Source organism: Dysidea avara, chromosome 9 (assembly GCF_963678975.1).
Source record: "Dysidea avara chromosome 9, odDysAvar1.4, whole genome shotgun sequence".
Taxonomy (NCBI): Eukaryota; Metazoa; Porifera; class Demospongiae; order Dictyoceratida; family Dysideidae; genus Dysidea; species Dysidea avara.
In genome coordinates this window covers 4292360-4312678 of record NC_089280.1, presented here as the reverse complement: position 1 = coordinate 4312678, position 20319 = coordinate 4292360, and the positions used below count along the sequence as shown (strand labels likewise).

The window sequence follows — 20319 nt, the reverse complement described above, 5'->3', positions numbered from 1 at the left end:
TTAAAACATAATTTTCTAATAAAGCATACACTTGGTGCTCTAACAATAGAAAGAATTTGAATTTTTGTGTACAAATTGCCACAATATGAAAACAATCTATACAGAACACCTGTTCCAAATTTGGTGGCTTTATGTTTCTTTGAGCTAAAGTTATGAAGGAAAACTCTGAGTGTGTCGTTTTATTAAGTTTATGATGTCTCAACTATAGGTTGGTACCTAATTAAAGCTCAACATGACAAAAATACTATGCTATATGGCTAGCCAATCCTTGCCTCTAATAATAATTAAATCATGTTCATTTGAATAAACCTTAGATTTCAACAAAATCACTAAGGTTGTATATATAACTTAGTACAACATTGTTAAACAGGCTGTAGGACCAGGTGTCCTACAGACCTTCAGCACTGCTGTAAAGCTTTAATAAAATTAATATCCACAATTTTGAAATACATTATATATTATGGCAATCAATTATAACAATAACAATAAAGTTCTAACTACTACTACCTTTTTTTATTGAAGAAAATCATGTGTACAGGATTAATGTACGACACAACACATACCATACATACGACTACTACTACTACTACTACCTACTACTACTGCTGCTGCTAAGTTAGTCTTGTTACAAATATTAAAAAAAATCTAAATAAAACTATTTCATATAAACTATTAAGGATGAAAAATTTTAGAAATATCAACAATGGCTTTGATGTACATCACATCTTCCTTGACATAACTTGGGTGATCAAGGATTGAGAGCTTGGCAAAGTTAGGACAACCACTGGCAACATTCATGTCACTAACTGGTCTCTTGAAACTTCCGGACTGTAGGTCAGGCATAAAGCTTTGGACTATATGCTTCAAATGATCTTGGTCAACAAGGATTAAACTGACTCTAGGCTCAAACGGCCATTGAAGGAGGGGGTCATACTCACCCCTCATTAGTACAAAGAAGATGGAGAGGTGTGTCCCCTCTCCAGTACCATCACCATTAAGATAAGCTCTGATGCACATTTTGTAGCCATTCCTTCCTGTGTAAAATGGTGGGGAATAAATGCTGGTGATGCGACCAGTTATAGCATCTTGTATTTTTCGACAGACTTCAGGAATACGCCATAGGAATGCTCCATTGTGGGTACTAGCAAGAGAGGCTTGTAATTGTAGCTCTAATTCTGAATGATGCACACTAAGGACATTAAGTGTACGCTCAACTTCCAACACCTTGTCTTCAACTTGTTTGACTAACTCTGAAGAGGGTGGCTTCTCATTAGGGACTACTTTACCACCACAACCTGACTTTTGTTTGATTGCTACAGTTTGTTGTGGCTGCTGTTGAACATTCTGAGAATAACTTTTAGTGTTTGAGCTCTTTACAGAATTCATATCCTCTCTCGTTGTGGTCCAATTATTTTCTGTCACTGCTATTCTCTGTTGGAGCTGCTGAATTTGTTGACCATTGCTGTTCACCTGTGCTTCTACTTGATCACTGTTTCTTGGAGAAATGGCTGAGGATAGCATTTCTTGCAACTGCACATTCCTCTCAGTCAGTTGTGCATTTTGCTTTTTCATTGTTTCACTATGTTTTTCACAAGCTTCAACCTTATCACGCAAAGTATCAACTAAGGTTTCATATTCACTAGATTTGTTTTCAAGAAGAGCTATTTTTTCGTTTAACTGATGAGCACTCTTCTCAAGTGATTTGTTCCTTATTTCCAAGTCCTCAACTTGCTTAATTGATTGTTGGTAGGCTGCAGTCATCTCCTGGAAAGCAAGGGACATCTTGGAGAACTCACTGATCATTGGTGCTAAACGATCATCAAGTTCACTGGTGTCCTTGAGATTGTCACTGCCAACCTGTGAATGATTGCACAAATGAATATGCATTGATGTAATGTACATGTAGGTAAACGTGTATATTCTATTAACCCATGTAGTGTTTAGAGTACTAGAGACACAAGGTATCACCTAAAATTCTACAAAAACCAATGTGCAAAATATGCTCAAATCAAGACACACGGCAAGGTGTCATGCATCCCAAGAAGGCAGTGCATCACACGAGTACGTCATTGTGATTTTCACGCCTACATACCAAATTTGAGCAAAGTTATACATGCCTGGTAGTCCTGGAGATACGATCCTTCAAAAATTATTCTTTTTGTTCCTTCTTACTTGACTTCGTCTTTTTGCACACTTAAAAAAACACACATGTTATTGATTGCCTCGAAATTTGGCACCAAGAAGAGGGGTTTCATGGTAACAAGTTTGGTTTGAATATGATAAGTAGTTGCAGAGTATTTACGAAAATAACAAATATGTTATCATGCCCACAGGATAATGAGAAGATACTGAACTACAGTGAGGCAAGTCATGTTCAATAGGTGTCAGCTAAATATGATAGAATTTAAAGCCAGGTTATATACTGATGGTTGCTAAGGGCAGACTCCATGGTAATTTAAGAACTTCATAATTGACCTAATTGAAAACAAAGAGCCCTTTGTCTTTCTCCTCTAAGCCACAATGCTATAACATATCCACTCATATATTTTGTTCAATGCCAATGTAGGGATTTTCCCACCAAGCTAAGCTATGACTTCATCATTCACTTCTTGTTTAATTACATTTTATCGTTTGGATTATTCGTTTTTAATTAATAATCTCTAAAATACTAATTTGTTTGAATTTGTTGTGATAGCAGACAGCTATACAAGTGTGACTGTTCTATTAGGGTGACTTCTGTATTAGAGTGTCTCAAGCCAGCCTTTACCTAACCAGGGGGCATGTCATATTCTCTAGATACAGCTAGACCAATAATAAGGGGTGTGGTTATTGTGATCAAGTAAACAAATTGTTAAGAGGTGTGGTCTCAATGCTCGATCATTATTAATTAACCAAAATCATTAATAGGCGTGGTCTCAAACCTATTGTGAAGTTACAGTTATCTACTGAGCATACGTGCTTCAAATAGTTGCGTATCTAAATTTGCTGCTCAAGGAAAGTGTTGATACAAAAAATTAATGCCATGGTATGGTTTCACTACATGAAGATGACAACTAGCCTGATTGAAGAAAAAAGGAAAGACAGGTGCAGATGGCACACTTGTTGGAACCGCAAAAGGCACATGCCACTGGTAAATTGGCTTTGTGGCATAAAATGGTGGGCATGTACTGCTTCATTTAGCCTCCAGCCTTGCAACTGTGGTTAGGCAGGCAAGCAGGCAGGTTCTGTGATATATTTTCTATATCCAGCCCACCTATAAGTGTTTTCTTGTTATTAATACTGTATTTGATGTTAGATGAACTATTATTATTCCTTAAAGGTGACGTAAGATGTCTCTAGGATGATTTCTAAAAGGAGGCATTTTAGGCAGCATGCGTCACTCCTACTTAAAACACTACTACCATAATGAGACATCGCAAAACTTTTCTGCAGCATACAAAGAGTGGTATTCACTAAACTTTTCCCACCAATGCTATTTGAACACCTTTGCTCCAAAAGTTAGACAGTAGTCAGATACATGTAGGCTACTTTGTTCAGATAACTGAATCTATTGATTTATAGAGATCCATTCAAATATTCTAATAGAACAGTCGTTTATTCTAAAATGAAATGCTCTAATTGAACAGTCACTCTTGGCATACAGATAATGAGTTGTTCAGATTACAACTGAAGTTTGGATACTAATAGCTGCATCATTACTTAAAACCAGCACAACATTGTGGACCAGTTGTATAGCCACAAGACATGGGAAAACACTTTGTAATTTAGTTGGTCAAAAAATTAATTTTAGATCAGACGTATAATGTATGCTGAAAATACACAGTAATCCTATATACTGTATGTAAGATGTTAAGGGAGTCTAAACAGCAGGCAGAAGAAAGAGTTGTGACTGGACATATGTGACCGGATCTGCGAAAACCCAACATAATGGTGCATTTTTCAAATTCTTTATTATTGAATATTTATACCCTACTTAGCTGAGTACATGCTCTGGCCAAGTTTCAGCCTTGCATGCCAACAACTTTTGGAGTTACAGCCCTACAAAGTAGCAGCAACAGAAAGATCGATTTGTACAGCAAGTATTGGGAAACTAAATTGCAGGTGCTTACAAAAACAACTGTAACTTACAAATGCAATGCAATGCAATACAGAGTTGCAACTTGCACCATTGTGTTCCCCATGAATAGGGAAGTCCATTACATGGTGAGTTTTTAAACCGGGCTTACTGTAATTGTTTCCGTAAAAGTGTATGTGTGTACCTATCTATCTACCTATCTACCTATGTTTGTCTGTACGCACCCACGTGAGCAAAATCGTTTAATAACGGTGAAAGCAGCTTTTACGTAAGAAGTAAAAGTGAAATGAAGTCTGTATTAAACTTCTGCACAGGTGAACTTTGCTCTGAGGTGGTTTCTTTTCGGCGGACTGAAATACGGGTGTGGTGACTTTCCTCAGACTACCTTCCCCTTGAGGTTTTCAGGCATTTAGCAACTGAAAAACAACGGTGCAGGCCTCGTACACTGCCAGGAATAGCCTATCGCTTCGAGTTGAAAGGGGGCGTATCCCTTACATACGCGAACGAAAATGAAGAGCAGCTTTGAGGCTTTGTCGAGAGAATTTGTGGGAAAAAACACATTAGTCACACTATAAAACAGTTTAGAAGATAGTTTTGTGCGTAATATGTTGGTAAAAGCGGTTTATTTAACAAACGCTTCCTTAGCAGTGCATAGCAACGTAATTGAATGAATTACGAATATTTCATGAATTACGAGAAATAGCTAATTATATTATTGCACAACCCAAACTACCATATTGTAAAGTAGTAATACATAGTTGGTTAATTCATAGTAGTATATACTGTCTATAGTTATTCCAGATGAGTTAGCTAGCTGCATGGCGCCTGGTTTTTAGAAGTAGCACAACATCAACTTGTTTCTCCTACCACCTTTGTTCACTACATACAGAGACGAAATCAGTGAAGAAAAATCGATCGCTTATGATCGCTTCGACATGACGTAAACAAATGCCCATAACTCACATATCCTTTAGGCTACTGCTACGAAACAAAGATTTTCGAACTCCTCTTGAGTAGGCGAATAAGGTGGTACCCATGTTTTTATCATTGCACCCTTTCTTCATAAAGAACAAAGCGTTTAAACATTTTACAATTTTTTTTCATTTACACAAATATTTTACGCATTACAATCAATAGCCTATATATTATACTGAAAATTTAGGCTTGCGCCATTGTGTCGGGTTTTCACAGATCCGGTCACATATAATATAAGTACACTCTTAAATTACATTGCTACAACACATACCTGGGATGCTGATAGTTTCTTTTTACAGTTCCCACAAAATTTCGGAGCATTAGGACACAGTTCAGTGTGTTCCTGTAAGTATCATCACATCACCCACAACACTACAATATCACACACCTTTAGCTCTGTGTAAACCATCTTCTTGCCACAATCCTTACACTCTACTTGTCGGTAAAGACATTTCTCCTTCAAGTGCACATCTAGTTCTGACATTAACACTTGTTCACCACATCCAGGGTTCTTACACTCCTCTGTAACAAACTGACACATGTCTGTGTGCTCCTAAAGAGTGATATGTACAAGACAGTCACACATGTTTGAAATATATACGTACCATCAACTCCTTCAAGAATCCTGTCCAACGGCATCCAAACATGTGGTTATCACATTTCACTTTGAGGTTATCTATCTCTCGCTTTTTATGACTATCTGATCGAGCCTATAGTAACATGATGTTGCTATGCAGTTGTTATCACTAAGTACAGTAGCACTTATAGGGATCAAAAAGATTTTCTGCCAAACAAGTTAATGTTGTGTCACTTAAGGGCTAGGTACAGTGTACATTTAAAAATCCTGGATCACAGATAGATTATATAGTAGATACCACTGGTATCTACTATATAATCTGTCTGTGATCCAGCTAGGTACAGTAACTCCCGAAACATTGCACTGATTAACCTCAGACTTGCTGCATATTAATCACCATTGATTTTACTAATAGAAATTTCTAGCAGCCGAAAAATTTCCATTACCACAAATTCTAATAGGCTTCCAATTATGCTTTGAAAGCAGCCAGAAACAATAAATATAGTAACAGTACATATTTTCTTAATATGAAATGCAGCAATAAGGTGTAGTGTGTTCATGTTTGCTTTTGGCGTGCAATGTGCATGTTAATTTTAAAAATCTTGAAAATTGCCTTATTATGCTGGCATAATGCTTGATGCTTTTGCTAGCCTATTATGCTTGACATTATACCAGCATAATTTGGTGCAAGCCTAATTTTCAAGCACAGCTACTTCTCACTATGTGGAATGGCGATTACAGCACTATACCACTGATCTATGTTATAATGCACCCCAGTTACATGGTGATTTCTATTACTAGGGTGTCACTATGGAGTAGAAGCCTTGAACATTTTCTGACACATGCCATACCCATAGTATTATTTTGTCAGTAATTAACTTCAAACTCTACAATGTACCTCAAATAGTGTGTCCTATGGTGGATTAGGTAGAATTCAAAACCTTTTTGTTTACGGTTTTCATATTGCACCCAACTAATACTGCCAAGACGATGGATGTCTATGAAGTACGTACTGTACATAATATGAGGCAGGTTTCTCCTTAATATTTTTTTGTGGAAGGTAGTAGGTGGGACAAATTATAAACCTTTGTGATCCCTACTATTTACTGTACATGCACTCACCTCATCTCCAGGATAAAACTTGATGTTTGGATCACTACAGTGACAAGTTAATTAGACATAAAACACTACGCTATACACATAACACTTTTAAAATGTACCAAATGTATAGGTAATGGTGCTCATTGGTTACTGCATCATCTCAAAATTGTGATCTAGGTATTTATTTCTTTTCACCACTAAACAAGACTACATGCTTTAGGCATCAAAAAATGTTCCCATTCTATTGAATTGCATGGTACGTATATCACTGCTGTTTTCAGGTGCCATACAAGCGGCATTCTGTCTTCATTTCAATGCCATTTAAACACCATTCCCCTGCCATTGCAACATAACAAAATACTGGCAAACTAGAATATTTTTAAGATGTCTACTGTATACAAGGCCAACACTCATGTAATCCCAGAGTCAAAGTGCTGAAATGATTATTCAGATATTTGACTATTTGGTCGGCATGACATATTCAATTAGTTAACACTATTCAAATGTTCGTTAGTCATTTGGAAGCCATGATCAGATGGATGAAGCCAACCTTGATGCTTGCCTTGAAACTGTATAGACACATGCTTAAAGAATAATCACATATTTGGGTGTTCAGTTCACAACTTACTATTCATGCACTTCAGCACTGATTTTATACTGTATTGTTTTCTACAAAATATTTCATAGATGTAAGAAGGGTTTTGCTTGGACATTTTTGGCACTGCCTAGAATTGCTAGAGAATGTGACTACATCAAGCATTTCCTTGAGCTGAGACCCAATACTTATTGGTATTTTGCATTCCCACGAACTAAACTACACTAGGCAAGGGTAACAAGACCACTGGTAAGTACTACCTGCTGTTACTATTGCTTGATCTTGTGCAATCGGTTTGAAAAAATGGTGGTATAAGTGTAACATACAACAGCATCTTTGTGCATAGGCATAATCAGTACTGCATCCCTGCCATATATGGTACAGCTTTAATCCAACGTTGCTCAAGCAATTTGCTTTCCATTAAAGAACTTGCTAATTAAAGGGCATGGCAGCCGTTTCGCTTGCGAACCTTCATCTTATTGACTCGAGGGATGAAGACTCGCAAGGAAAATGGTAGCCACGCCCCTTAATTAGCAAGTTACTTAATCGCAAGCAACTTGCTCGAGCGATGTTGGATTAAAGCTGTACTGCAAATGAAGGCCACATAAGCATTGTAGGAATTAAACTTTATGCAACTTTTACGTCAGTTTGAAGTACTAGTCTAAACACACTGTGAACAGTTTTTTTTTGTCAGGCTGTACGGAAGTTTTGATGGTCAGGAAAAAAAACTTTTAGGTTAGTAGGTATATAGAAATGGTGCACGCCTATGAGTTGAAAGGGGACATGTTCCTTTTATATGTGTACAGAATTAAAAAAATAGACTCAAGGCTTGTCAAGGTAATTTTAATAAGAGAACACAATAGACAAACTTTAAAACAGCTGAATATGTGGATTTGAAGCAACTACGCAAGTAAGTCATGCTTCCTTTACACAAACAGTAGTAATTATGTAATGAATTACAATAATAAATAATGAACTATGAAATACCTGGCATTTAATGTATTATTAAAAAATACACTGTCTACAGGGTGAATTATACCAACATCAACAATAGAATTTTAAATTCACTAAACAGACAAGCTATAAAAACATTCTTAAGCTTTGTAAACAGTAACTAAAACCTAGGCAGTCAACATCATGTCCTATGTTGTCACCACTTGCAAGCCTTTGTGATTACAGTGAAGCCTGTGTTGTATTTTGGGTACCTTGGTACCTGAACAAAAGAATCCTGATTATCGAGGTGTCCTGATTTCCATGTGTCAGTAAGGGATACAGGTGTCTTCATTTTCAAATGTACACATTAACATGTTTCACTGCATATACGTACATACATGCATATCATATACAAACAATATCAACCGTGCAGTGTCCAGCTACTACATTGGTAATTTGACTTACTTCTGAGCACTATCAAAACACATCCTGCAAAAACAACGTCCAGTTTGAGTAGTTTGCACAGGGTCTTTCATCACCAGACGACAGTAGAAACAAAGTAGTCCATCAGGAACTTCTCTACCATCTTGTGGGTATACTTTGTGCCCTTGCATGGCTCAGTAACAAAAGCCAAGAAAGTCTGTACGTATCCTGGTAAGAAAACTGCAACATTACAGGAATACAGCACAGTATAAAAGCCCCAATAAAAACTGACAAAATGTGCTGTGTGACAAATGATTGTAAAGTGAACCAACACACTATGATAGTAAAATTACAAGCAGTTTACATTACTGTGGTTTTGCACCTTACTAATAGCTAAAAACTTTTCCACAATCAAGTTATTTGCTGAAAGGACTATATGGTACATTTTGATTAGTGCACTAATACTCAATTATATAATTATAATTTTAAATAACAAGTTATAACTATAACACTTTCTGACATCATGCATCATTAGAATCTGGCACACAATAATGGGAATATATAAATGATGCATGCATACACGTGTAATTTGTGTGCCTAAAAACCAGCATCGCTTTCCCTTCGTTCATACCAGCTTGGCAGCAATGATTAGGTAAAATTTTAAAAGTGTTTTTGTGAACTTTTATTTAACTGAATTTTATACTAATTGGCTACATGTAGCCATGCAACTAACTGATGCCTTCAGCAAGGCATACTGTAACTTGACTATGGGTAAGGCTAAGGACTTGATTTATTTATTCAACATCCACATACTACTACATACATACACACACACACACACACGCACATACTAAATGCACGCAAGCACACGCACAGTTTACACCAGGCCACCGGGTTCCCATTTAAACAGCTGGGTATACTGCCATGCAAGAGTAAACTTTCTTGCTCAAGGAAGCAACACCAATTCGGCATAACTGGGCATTGAAACTAGAACCTTGATTACCGGGACGATGCCCTAGGCACTTGGCTATGCATATACTAAACACACCCACCACACACTAAATTAGAAATTAAACATCATAGATGCAATTAGCAATGAACAGGAGAGATGCATAATGTTTCACAGGTGGTGTTTTTGTATACCCGAGTACCAACCTCACAATCAGGACAAACATTTGGCATTGGCTTTCCCAGTCAACTATAGGTCCTTATTAATACCACTGAATAATTGGACCAATGCGAGTAAATGTTTCCTGTCTAATAGCAATAATAAACCTGGGACCAATACTATACACAGACACACACAATGGGGCAATGGAGCAGGTGAAAGAGTGAAGAAACTTTAATAAGGCCTTTTGGCCTTCACTGTAGTTTGAAGCACAGAAAATACACGAAGCTTGGCAGCATTGGTTAGGCACAGCCAAGCCCAAAAATGTCTTCAGACCAACCCAAACCCTTCCAAAAAAGTTTCTATTTTTTTTCTTCTATTTAACAGAATTTTATGCTGACTGACTGATGGCTCCAGCCAAGCATAACTAGACAATGGGTAAGAGTACAGGCTTGATTTCTTCACTTTTTGACATCGCTTCATCCCAACTGCAGTACGTATGTACACTACACACATCATAAGACTTGCCTTTGTCCTCCTTTAATTTGTCTTTCCATTGACAATGCAAAGTGTTGACTCGCAATAGCGCAATGCAGTTTCTTTGTGGCCATTTTGGCATATCATCCTTATTTTCCGTAGCAACTGGATTGATTACAGAGACGCTTCTCGTAATGTTCTTTGTTTGTAATGCTGTGTAACAGGTGGTCATAGCTGAAAACAAAGTATAATGGCCACCTCCCTTTCTATTATGTAATTGATTATTGGTGTGTGCATTGTGACACAAAATTACTGTTATGACATGATTGGTGCATTCTTTCTTTTAATGTGGTTCTTTTAATGTGGTATACATGGGTTCATTTGTCATAATTATGTTATGAAAAAAACAACAAAAAAAATTAAAGTTGGATTAGGGATCAAATTTAAAAACAATTTTTCTTTTTGTTGTGAAACAAGAGAATGAACTAATAAGTGGTAAAACAAGGAAGGTTGCCTATACCTGAAGGTATACCAGTGGACATTTAATATCCCTAATCCAGTCATGGTTATAGACTGAAGTTTAGGGATCTAATATCCACTAGTATACCTGCAGATATAGACAGTGTTGGGCAAGTTACTTTATAAAAGTAACTAGTTACATATTACATATTACTTGCAGCTGAACTATTTAGTTACAGTTACATATTACCCATAAAATAAAGTAACTGTAATAATATTACATATTATATTACTTTGTATCCACAGCCTTAAGCTGTCACGTGTGAAACTACCACCTCATCACGTGACACGATTGCGTTGTTAAACAACGTACAAATCTTGATTTTGAGTAAGAAGCTGGTGAATAAGCTTCATTCAGTAGGCTTCATTACTTCGTTGTGGCTAAGCGTTACTCAGTGGATTGCTAACGAGATTAGTAACTTCGTTACTTGTAGTAATAATATTTCGTAATATTAGATTCGTTACAGTAACTATATTACTTAGGTAACGCGTTACATTTATAAGTAAAGTAACTGGAGTTATATTACCTGTTTTTATAGCGTATTTCGTTATATTACTTAGTTACCACAAAAGTAATAATATTACGTAACACGTTACATATGTAACGCGTTACTCCCAACACTGGATATAGACAACCTCCTTGTTTTACCACTTTTAAGATAATTCCCTTGTTTCACAATTTTAAAATAATTTGATTTCTAATCCAACTTAAACTTCCCTTCTACTTGTCATGCACAAACTGAGATAATATTGTTATCATGGTTGATTGCAGTATCTCAGTATATATACATAAATTAAATCAGCATTAGTTTGATAGCTTTGTATCTGCTATAGTAAAATACCCTTTAAAATTACTGAGCTACATTTTCTCAATACGATAGCTCTGGCTCTTAAATCTCAGTGAAGGATTTGCTATCGCTATTACATGCACAAATCTATTAATTTATTTTGTCGTGGTATATTTGATTGCATTGTTACATAAAAGACCACAGAACAGCTTATGGCGGCTCAGAACAATTTCCATATGATTAGTTTCACCATGAAATTTGCAGGGCCTAAAACAAGTAAGTGATCACCATAAAACCCCTTGTACTAACAGAACTCTTAGACGATTTACCCGATTGTCTACCATTGTGCAGAGCTATTTTTCTTATCAGCCCCACGCCACAAAAAATTTTTTTTTGAAATTTGCCATTACCAGATGATAGCAACTAAAAAAAATGGCTTCTGTACATGCTGCTTAAACTTTGACAGCCATATCTTGAGAAAATAGCAAACAGGTGTGCTGTTCACCATTGTATCGAGGCATACAGGGTAGCAGGTGGCTGTAATGATCTGTTTATGTAACAAAATTTTACTCAGTTGCAGCAGGAACTGGTGGTCAACCACAATACCAGATTCATGGTACGGATGCAAACTTCTTAATTCTTCCTTCCACTTGCTATATCAAACTACCAATGTGGTCTGTATGACCTAACCAGACTGCTATCTCACCTCTTCTTTTAATTTGTGACATTATTGGTTGCAATTGGTCGGAAATAGTCTTGCAAAGTTTCATTGACAAAGTTGCACATATCCACAAAATTCAGTATAATTATTGATTTCTAAATGTTGGCATGTCAAAACATAAAAATTTACCCAAACAAGACTGACACTGTTGCTAGCTACACAGTAACAACAGCAAGCTATGGCAACTGCTCAACTGTAAAAACACAATTTTGTTAACCAAATTTCATCAGACCCTATCTTACCAACCAATAGCATCACAAACCAAAAAGCAGTAGTCAAGTCTGGCCATATGAGACTATGTACCCTATTACACTATGATCATACTGATGTGCAAAAAGTACAGTAGGCATGGCAAGGCAGAACTACAGCGATTTTTTGTAATCTTGCCATTTTGAAATATGCATGTGCAAATTTTTAAACCAGCCGTGCAAGCCGTTTAAAAACTGATGTATTTATGGTGATTTTAATGATGCACAGTTGTGTTATCACACATGTGTAGTAAAAATGGTAAGATTACAAAAAACCACAGTAGATAAACTACAAACCTTGTGACCCTTGATTAAGGAATGGAAATGACGAACATTTATATAATTTTCTTTCCCCTGTAATTTAGCTTTGGAACCCACTCCCCAATGTAGTTTTTTTTTTGGAGGGGGGGAGACTGCATCAGTAGAAAACTACTGCTTTTCAGCAGTGCCCATACATAACATACAATATAATTATATACACATTAACATACATGCAAGAGGTAGACACCAGTGACACAAATTTAACGTTAGTTTTAGTAATCACGTGGACAGATCTAAATGACAGAATTAGAAACAGCCAAACACCATCTATTAAAACGTAGCATGGACAGTTTTATCCAGACAGTATATTCTACGTACCCAATATACTATCTATGTTATGCTTTTATAGTAGACAACATTATTTAGTCTGCAAATTGTTCAAAAGGCTCCACGGGGTGCTGCGCTGTATTAAACCAGGACAGTTTTATTCCTGCAAAACACATGTGCCACTTCGCTTCAACTGTATTTTAAAAAGCACATCTCTACAGGACAATAAATGCGTTCGATCATCATAGGATTGGGCAGAGTTTGCCTCTCTGCCCACTGTTTGAGCGTGAAGACCTTTTCTTGTACTATTACCTTTTACAAAAAATTCGTTAAATTAGTACAAACTTACAGATAAATGTGGCACAAACTAGACAAGACAATATCCAATCGTAATTCTCCAACTTGGAAGTAAACGCTGTTCTACACGGTGGGAATACAAACGTGCCTCAACCTGAACTAGCCCCAATATATACCGCCCCAATGCGTTCGGCCCCACCCCCTTTTCGGAATGCAAATCTGAGCGTTAAAATGGCTCCCCAGTTCAGTGGAGTAGCGCTTGAAATAAAATAAGTCAACCAATTTTCCTAACACTGGAGTTGTGGCCAGATTGCTTTCTTCTGGTATTTCTCCAGTATAGAGTGTTTTCATCGCGTGATCTAAATTACGTAATTTTTCAAATCCGCCATTTGTCTGCACATGTGTTGCGTATGGAACAGGACTCATGCAGCGTTTATCGTTATACGCCGAAAACCTGCCACCTGATGCCAAAGACAGGTACCTTGCCAAAATCTCGGTTATTAATGGAACAGATCCTCTATCTGACGGCCTGTTTGGGGAAGAAGTGGATGTGACACCTCCCGTAGATGCGTGTGATTTGGTGTCCTACCTAGTACTACAGACTAGTTTCGTCACAGCTAAGCAGTTTAAAGCCCGTAAAGGCCTAGAGGCATATAACCAGTTTGTTTGTGGATGGGTGAAGGAGATTAAGACTCGTAAAGTTGCTGACAAGTATCTCACTACTGGTCGAGTGAGTAGCTATTTCGTACAACTTCTGGCTCTTTTTGCCAGCAACATCTACATGCATTTCTTGTACTATTATTACACTGCATTGTGTTGAATAAAAATGTTTAAACTCTTGTTTGTTCTAACGTGTAGGTCCGTCATTCACAACGGCTGAGAGAGACTCCATTGAAGTGTTGGGTTATCATTGAAACCACTGGTGAAATCTCCTGTGCACATTGTAACTGCATGGCAGGGCTAGGAGAAGTGTGCACACATGTTGCAGCATTATTGTTTTATTTGGAGGCTCTGTACCGAATGGAAGAAGTACAAACTTGCACACAACAGCAGTGTGGTTGGATAATACCTTCAGCATCAACAGCAGTTGAGTACTTGGAGATCAGAGATATTGACTTCACATCGGCACGAGGAAAGAAGAGAAAATTGGATGAAACGTTAGAGGGCAGTGAAACCAACTCAGATAGACCAGTTTCCAAAAGTGGTACATTACCAACAGACACAGAAATGGAGCAATTTTTTAACAATCTGAGCTTGTGTGATACAAAGCCAGCAATTCTATCATTAGTTCCACCACATTCAGATAGATATATTCCAAAAGCATCACTTTCAAATTTCCCCAAACCACTACCATCACTCCGTACTTCAGATAGCTGCAAACTAAATTACCCTGATTTGTTGAATGCCTGTGAAAAAGTTTCTATAGAAATAACTGATGACATGTCACAGGCTGTGGAGAAGGAAACAAGGAAGCAAAGTAAAACACCACTATGGTTTAAGTGCAGGGCTGGAAGAGTTACTGCATCTCGGATGAAGGCAGTCTGTCACACTGATGTAACCAACCCGGCTCAGAGCTTGGTAAAAACTATTTGTTATCCTGATGCTTTCAGCTTTACATCCAAGCAGACAAGCTGGGGTTGTAGACATGAAAAGCAAGCCAGGGAAAGGTACGAAAAAACAGTTAAATCCAAGCATACAAACTTACATGTAGCTGAATGCAGGTTGTTCATTAATCCACAATGGCCTTACATTGGGGCATCTCCAGATGGCATCATCTATTGTGATTGCTGTCCCAAAGGTGTGCTTGAAATTAAATGCCCTTATTGTCATCGTGATGAGTCCATATCAGCTGCTGTTGCAAAGGATAAGAATTTTTGTCTTATTGAAGTGAATGGACAAATCAGCCTAGATCATGACCATGCCTACTATTATCAGGTGCAGACACAGATATTTGTTTGTGATGTTGATTATTGTGATTTCTGTGTGTGTACCTTCTCTGGGAATGAGGAGTCTACAATTCACATTGAAAGAATCTCCAGAAACAATGCGTTTTGGAAGAATGAATGTGTACCAAGAGCAGAAGCTTTTTTCAGGACTTGCTTGCTTCCTGAATTATTGGGTAGTTGGTACACACGACCCCCCACTACACCCAATGAGATTACAATTGATAGCAGTACTTTGGAAACTCATGGCCACAGTTCATCTCAGGGACATGTAGACAATTCTCAGTATAGCAGCAGTGTATCAGACGAAACCAGGCCACCACCTAGTCAAACTTTTTGTTACTGCAATGGCCCAGAAATTGGCGAGATGATAGGGTGTGACAATCTAGATTGTACCATTGAATGGTTCCATTTAAAGTGCTTAAAAATTAAGGCAGATTCTGTGCCAAAGGGAAAATGGTACTGCCCAGATTGCAGAATATTACCCAGATTCAGCAAATCAAAAGGGAAAAGAAAATCAAAGAAGTGATTATTAGTATACATGTAATAAAATGTTCACAGTGTATGTACATGAATAAAAATGTTCACTATGTATATAGTACATGAATAAAAATGTTAACAGTGTATGTACATGGATGAAAATGTTCACTATGTAGTAGTTAACAAAGTGTGCTATTCGAACGGAACAACGGAATCACATAGGTTGTTCAAGGCACAACAGACACGGACAATATGGTCTAGAATAGGCACTTCTTCATTTGCCCTTTTCGTTACAAAATTAATTGGTACAGTGCTCCGCAAAATAGAGTATTTCTGCCTGACACAGCCAATCACCCGTTCAACATGAATACGAACATTTGCAATTTGCCTTGTGTCTTCGATTTCTATGGCTGAAAGCTGTTGTTTACCCCTAGTAAACGCTGGAATATGCAAACTAGCTTGCATTAAACCAACAGATTCGGCAATGTCAAATCCCCTGTCAGCCAAAACAACATCTCCAGGTAGCAACTTGCCTAAAAGACCACAATGGTCTGTTAGGTATTTATCGCTTACTCGGCCTCCCCAACATTTTGACACAAACGACACTACTCCTTGGGGTGTAATGCCAATAAGCACCTTTACAGTGTTATTATGCTTATAGTTGGACCAGGTGCTGGCTCGAGCTTGCAAGTTGGATGGTCGATCTATGAAAATCTCAAAGCAATCGATAATGATAGCAACTTTCTTCCCAAAAGAGGCTTGAAAGCAGGCTGGCATTGTTTTACGAAGAGCTTCACGGTCTGGCCACAATATCAAATTGCTTAGTCGTAAATCCATCTGCTTCAACCACTTTAAGAATATTCTAGATACTGTCGACGGTGAGACTCCAAAACGATATGCCAGATATTCCACTGAACTATTCATTCTTAACTTGAGCAACACACACATGAACTCTTGAAATGGTGATAACTTGGTTACACCATCTGATGGCAGAGTCTTGAGCACATGCTCAAAAACAGCTTTTACAGTTTTGGCATTAGGCAAACCAGTGTGAGTCTTTGCAAAATCGTCATCTACTAAGCATTCTTCATTAAAAGTGAGTTTTTTAAGTTCCATTGTTAGAGATGTAGCATGCTCTTTACTCTTAGCAAGTTCCTTCTGCAGACTTTCAATCTTGCTTGAGCACTCACAACTGTCCACTGGTCTAAAGTACTGTCTTGCAATTTCTATTTGCTCTGTGGCAACTAGTCTAATCTCTTCTGCAACAATTACCTGGACTTCCTCTGCTACTAAAGTGGGCAACAATTCTTCTATCCTCTTCCACTTCTCTCTTTCTTGAGCTCTTCTCCATCTATCCACTGAAGCTGTGACATCCGCTGTATCAGCACTCCCATGTTCCTTGTGGCCAAGGTGCAAGGTGGGTAACCAGTCAGGATCCGTTGTATTATAGAGATAAGCCGGCTTGCCAGAATGGAAGTGCTTTTCACAAATCTTGTAATTGTGTAGTGCAGTTAGGTCTAAATCTGCCCTGGAAATAGCAGCCAAATATCCGTCTCTCCTCTTTTTCCATAGTTCAAGTTCTGCTTCTCCGTATCGATCAGTCACAGTAGGAATACCGTAGAAAGATATTCCGCTGCCATTGTCAGAACGACTTGAACAGTCGACTATCGCGCATAACACCATTGCTACCTGTGCAACAAAATGGCGGCTTCGTAATTTCAATCACGTGATGAAAACTCTCTATTCTTCCACCCCAACAAACGGCACGTCAGTATGCAGGTCATGCAGCTACATATGTATAATATAGTCAACTGAAAAGATTGTCAAAAATGATCAATATACTTGACTACACAATACAGTAGCTACCAGCAATATTTTTACTGGTTAAATGCTACCGGTATATGTAGGTGTACAGGCTTCTAAGCCTCAACCCAAATTACATCATAATCATAATAGCTACATCACATACAGTGGCTGCTGCCTTACATTTCAATGTGTTGGCACAAAAGGACATCTGTGAAGTAGAAACCAAGTAGTTGATTTTGAAATAAAGAAGCATTGAAAATGGGTAAAGTAAAAATAATGCACTTAATCAATGCCAGGTTCACTGCTAGGCACTGAAAGTTATAGAAGGCAGTATTACAGTAACCAGGAACAGGGTACAACAGTCCATTGTATTCAGTAAGTCAGAAGTATTGTATTTCCTCTGTGAGTTCTATGGTTTCATCATCACATCAGCTGGTGATCAGTCAACACATTACCACTGTGTGTGCTACTATGGCTTCAGCACTCCTGGATGAATTACTTCCTGTAAGGAAGTTGGCAATAAATAGAGTACAACAACACATTATGTCCAGCTAATAAAACATTTTATCCCACACACAACTACCTATACTGTAGTGCAATAGGAAATTACAATATTCACACAGTACCAATCACTCAGAAATTTCCGGAGGGTGTAATTTTGGGATATTTCAGAAAACTAAATAATTTCCAAAATTGTTTATTCATACGTGTTGATGACGGCCCACTGACTAAAGAAATACCCAGTTCTGCAATTGCTGTTGCCAATTCAAGTGTCACCAGAATGATCAGCGGAAGCAGGAAACTGGCAAGCCACATGGTGAATATCAGGTGTAGCTACACAGGAAAAGAGAAGGTGAAAACAGTGAAGAGAGCAGCTATTAATGGGATTAGTGCCACTATTAGGAATTACGAAAAGTCCATCACGTATGGCGGAGTTCATTACATAATCCATGACCTGATGATGCACAGAAGTCTTCACCTGCCTTGGCAAGTCCGTATATTTCCATGAAGTGTTGATTGTGGTGTTTATCCGAAAATTTATTTCCAAAATAGTTCACAATGATCATTATCCGAAAGTTACATCCTTCCGGAAATTTCCCACTTTGTGGTATGAACTTCAATACAGTGTCCAGTACATGTAACAAACAACTCAAAACAGTTGACAGAGAAATGTCTACTAAAACCTGAGACATACCGTAATCCATAAAGGTTGGAGTGAAATGAAATTTTAGCACTATTGAGAGCAAAAATTTACTCGTAATGAACAGTTAGAGGTGATAAGCAAAAGTTTATTTTTTCAAATCACACAATTCACAAATTTTACTAACAGGAATGTTTCCAGATTTATGCTTTGGAACAATATGCTTCAAAAGAAATCTCAAGACATAGAATTTGGAATTCAGTCACTTTTTACACACAATAAACAGCAAATACAACACTTGCGCACTGGCTGCATCAGTTCTGGCTTCCAAAAACATCCCAAAATTATCAGATGTCCCTATTCTACCATCATCACTTGCAGCCGGTACATCAAGCTAATACAGTACACAACCAATATTAACTCACTGACAGTGCTAATATCAGAGTATTGGCGTGTATGTGTCCGCACCCATTAGAACATTATGTAACTCTCCGCCTATAAACAAAATGAATTCATTAAATCACTACACTCACACAAAGCAATACGTACACACTACGTACTGTATTTACTTGGTTAAATGCTGCAGAGTTTATTACCTTAGTTCTAAAAATTGATTCAGCAACTATTCGAATTTGATGTTCGAAAACTATGTTGAAGCCCTCATTTTCAAAATCAATCATTGCATCACTTCAGTGTGGCTACTATTAAAGGTGTGGCATTTAACCAAGTACATGTAAATATGGTACGTGCCACATAGACACATGTACTGTGCGTACACACACACCCCAAACAGAACTGTAAGATGCTTATCATACATATTGTATATTAGGGTTTATGAAGGTTTGGGTTTTTCTGGCCAAAAAAATATCACCCTAAAACCAGCCTCACAATACCTTCATGGTGACTTGGCAGTATTGGTTAGGTATAACCAAGAGATAAATAATGGAGACCTCTCCTTTAGTACAACCTGAAACACTTTCAAAAAGTTGCTATGACAACTTTAAAAATTATTTGGTGGAATTTGATTTCTACTAACTGACTGCGTAGACAAGCATAACTGTATAATGGCTAAGGCTACGGGCTTGATTTCTTCACTGTTTGATGTTGCTTCAGCTCAACTGTGCCTTTGGCATACTGCAGTATGTACAATGCATGCTACATGGACTTACTTGTGCCCTCCTTTGTGCCCCATTTATTTTTGCTGATAGCGCAAGGTGTTGATTCACTGTAGTGCCGCATAATGGCTTCTCTACGTTTGACATGCTTTGAGTTGTGACTGATTGATTTCAGAGGTCCTTCTCCTAGTGTTTCTTCATTTGTAATGCTGTGTAATGGGCTGAATATTACTGAAAAACAAAGTATTCAGTAATAATACTGATGTTGGGCTCACATTTAGATGAAAACAATAAGCCTGGCACCAGTTCTAATATGTTCACCAGTCATAGTAATGTTACACAAAAAGTAAACAAACAAATTATAAGAATTTCAAAGATCATAGAAATAAAAATTAGTGAAACAAGGGAG

The 20319-nt window shown here is 37.6% G+C and overlaps 3 protein-coding genes across 4 annotated transcripts; 1 reads left to right on the top strand and 2 right to left on the bottom strand.

The window, feature by feature from the left end:
• Nucleotides 1-491: 491 nt before the first annotated feature.
• LOC136266192 (TNF receptor-associated factor 2-like) lies at nt 492-13624 on the bottom strand. Its single transcript, XM_066061193.1, has 7 exons — nt 13478-13624; nt 8722-8907; nt 6750-6783; nt 5656-5760; nt 5439-5603; nt 5322-5393; nt 492-1857 (listed from the first exon to the last, which is right to left on the bottom strand). Exons 2-7 carry the CDS (start codon nt 8868-8870, stop codon nt 673-675), a joined length of 1710 nt encoding a protein of 569 aa, XP_065917265.1. The 5' UTR covers nt 8871-8907; nt 13478-13624; the 3' UTR covers nt 492-672.
• Nucleotides 13625-13755: 131 nt separating this feature from the next.
• Nucleotides 13756-17410, top strand: LOC136266191 (uncharacterized). 2 transcript variants are annotated; one of them, XM_066061192.1, is made up of 3 exons: nt 13756-14155; nt 14284-15092; nt 15147-17410. In XM_066061192.1, the coding sequence occupies exons 1-3, from the start codon at nt 13850-13852 to the stop codon at nt 15895-15897; spliced, it is 1866 nt and encodes a 621-aa protein (XP_065917264.1). In that variant the 5' UTR covers nt 13756-13849; the 3' UTR covers nt 15898-17410. The 2 variants fall into 2 exon arrangements, with proteins under 2 accessions (XP_065917264.1, XP_065917263.1); XM_066061191.1 differs by having other exon boundaries at nt 14284-17410.
• Nucleotides 15602-17611, bottom strand: LOC136266194 (uncharacterized). The gene has a single exon (XM_066061195.1). The coding sequence runs from the start codon at nt 17529-17531 to the stop codon at nt 16041-16043; it is 1491 nt and encodes a 496-aa protein (XP_065917267.1). The 5' UTR covers nt 17532-17611; the 3' UTR covers nt 15602-16040.
• Nucleotides 17612-20319: the final 2708 nt, after the last annotated feature.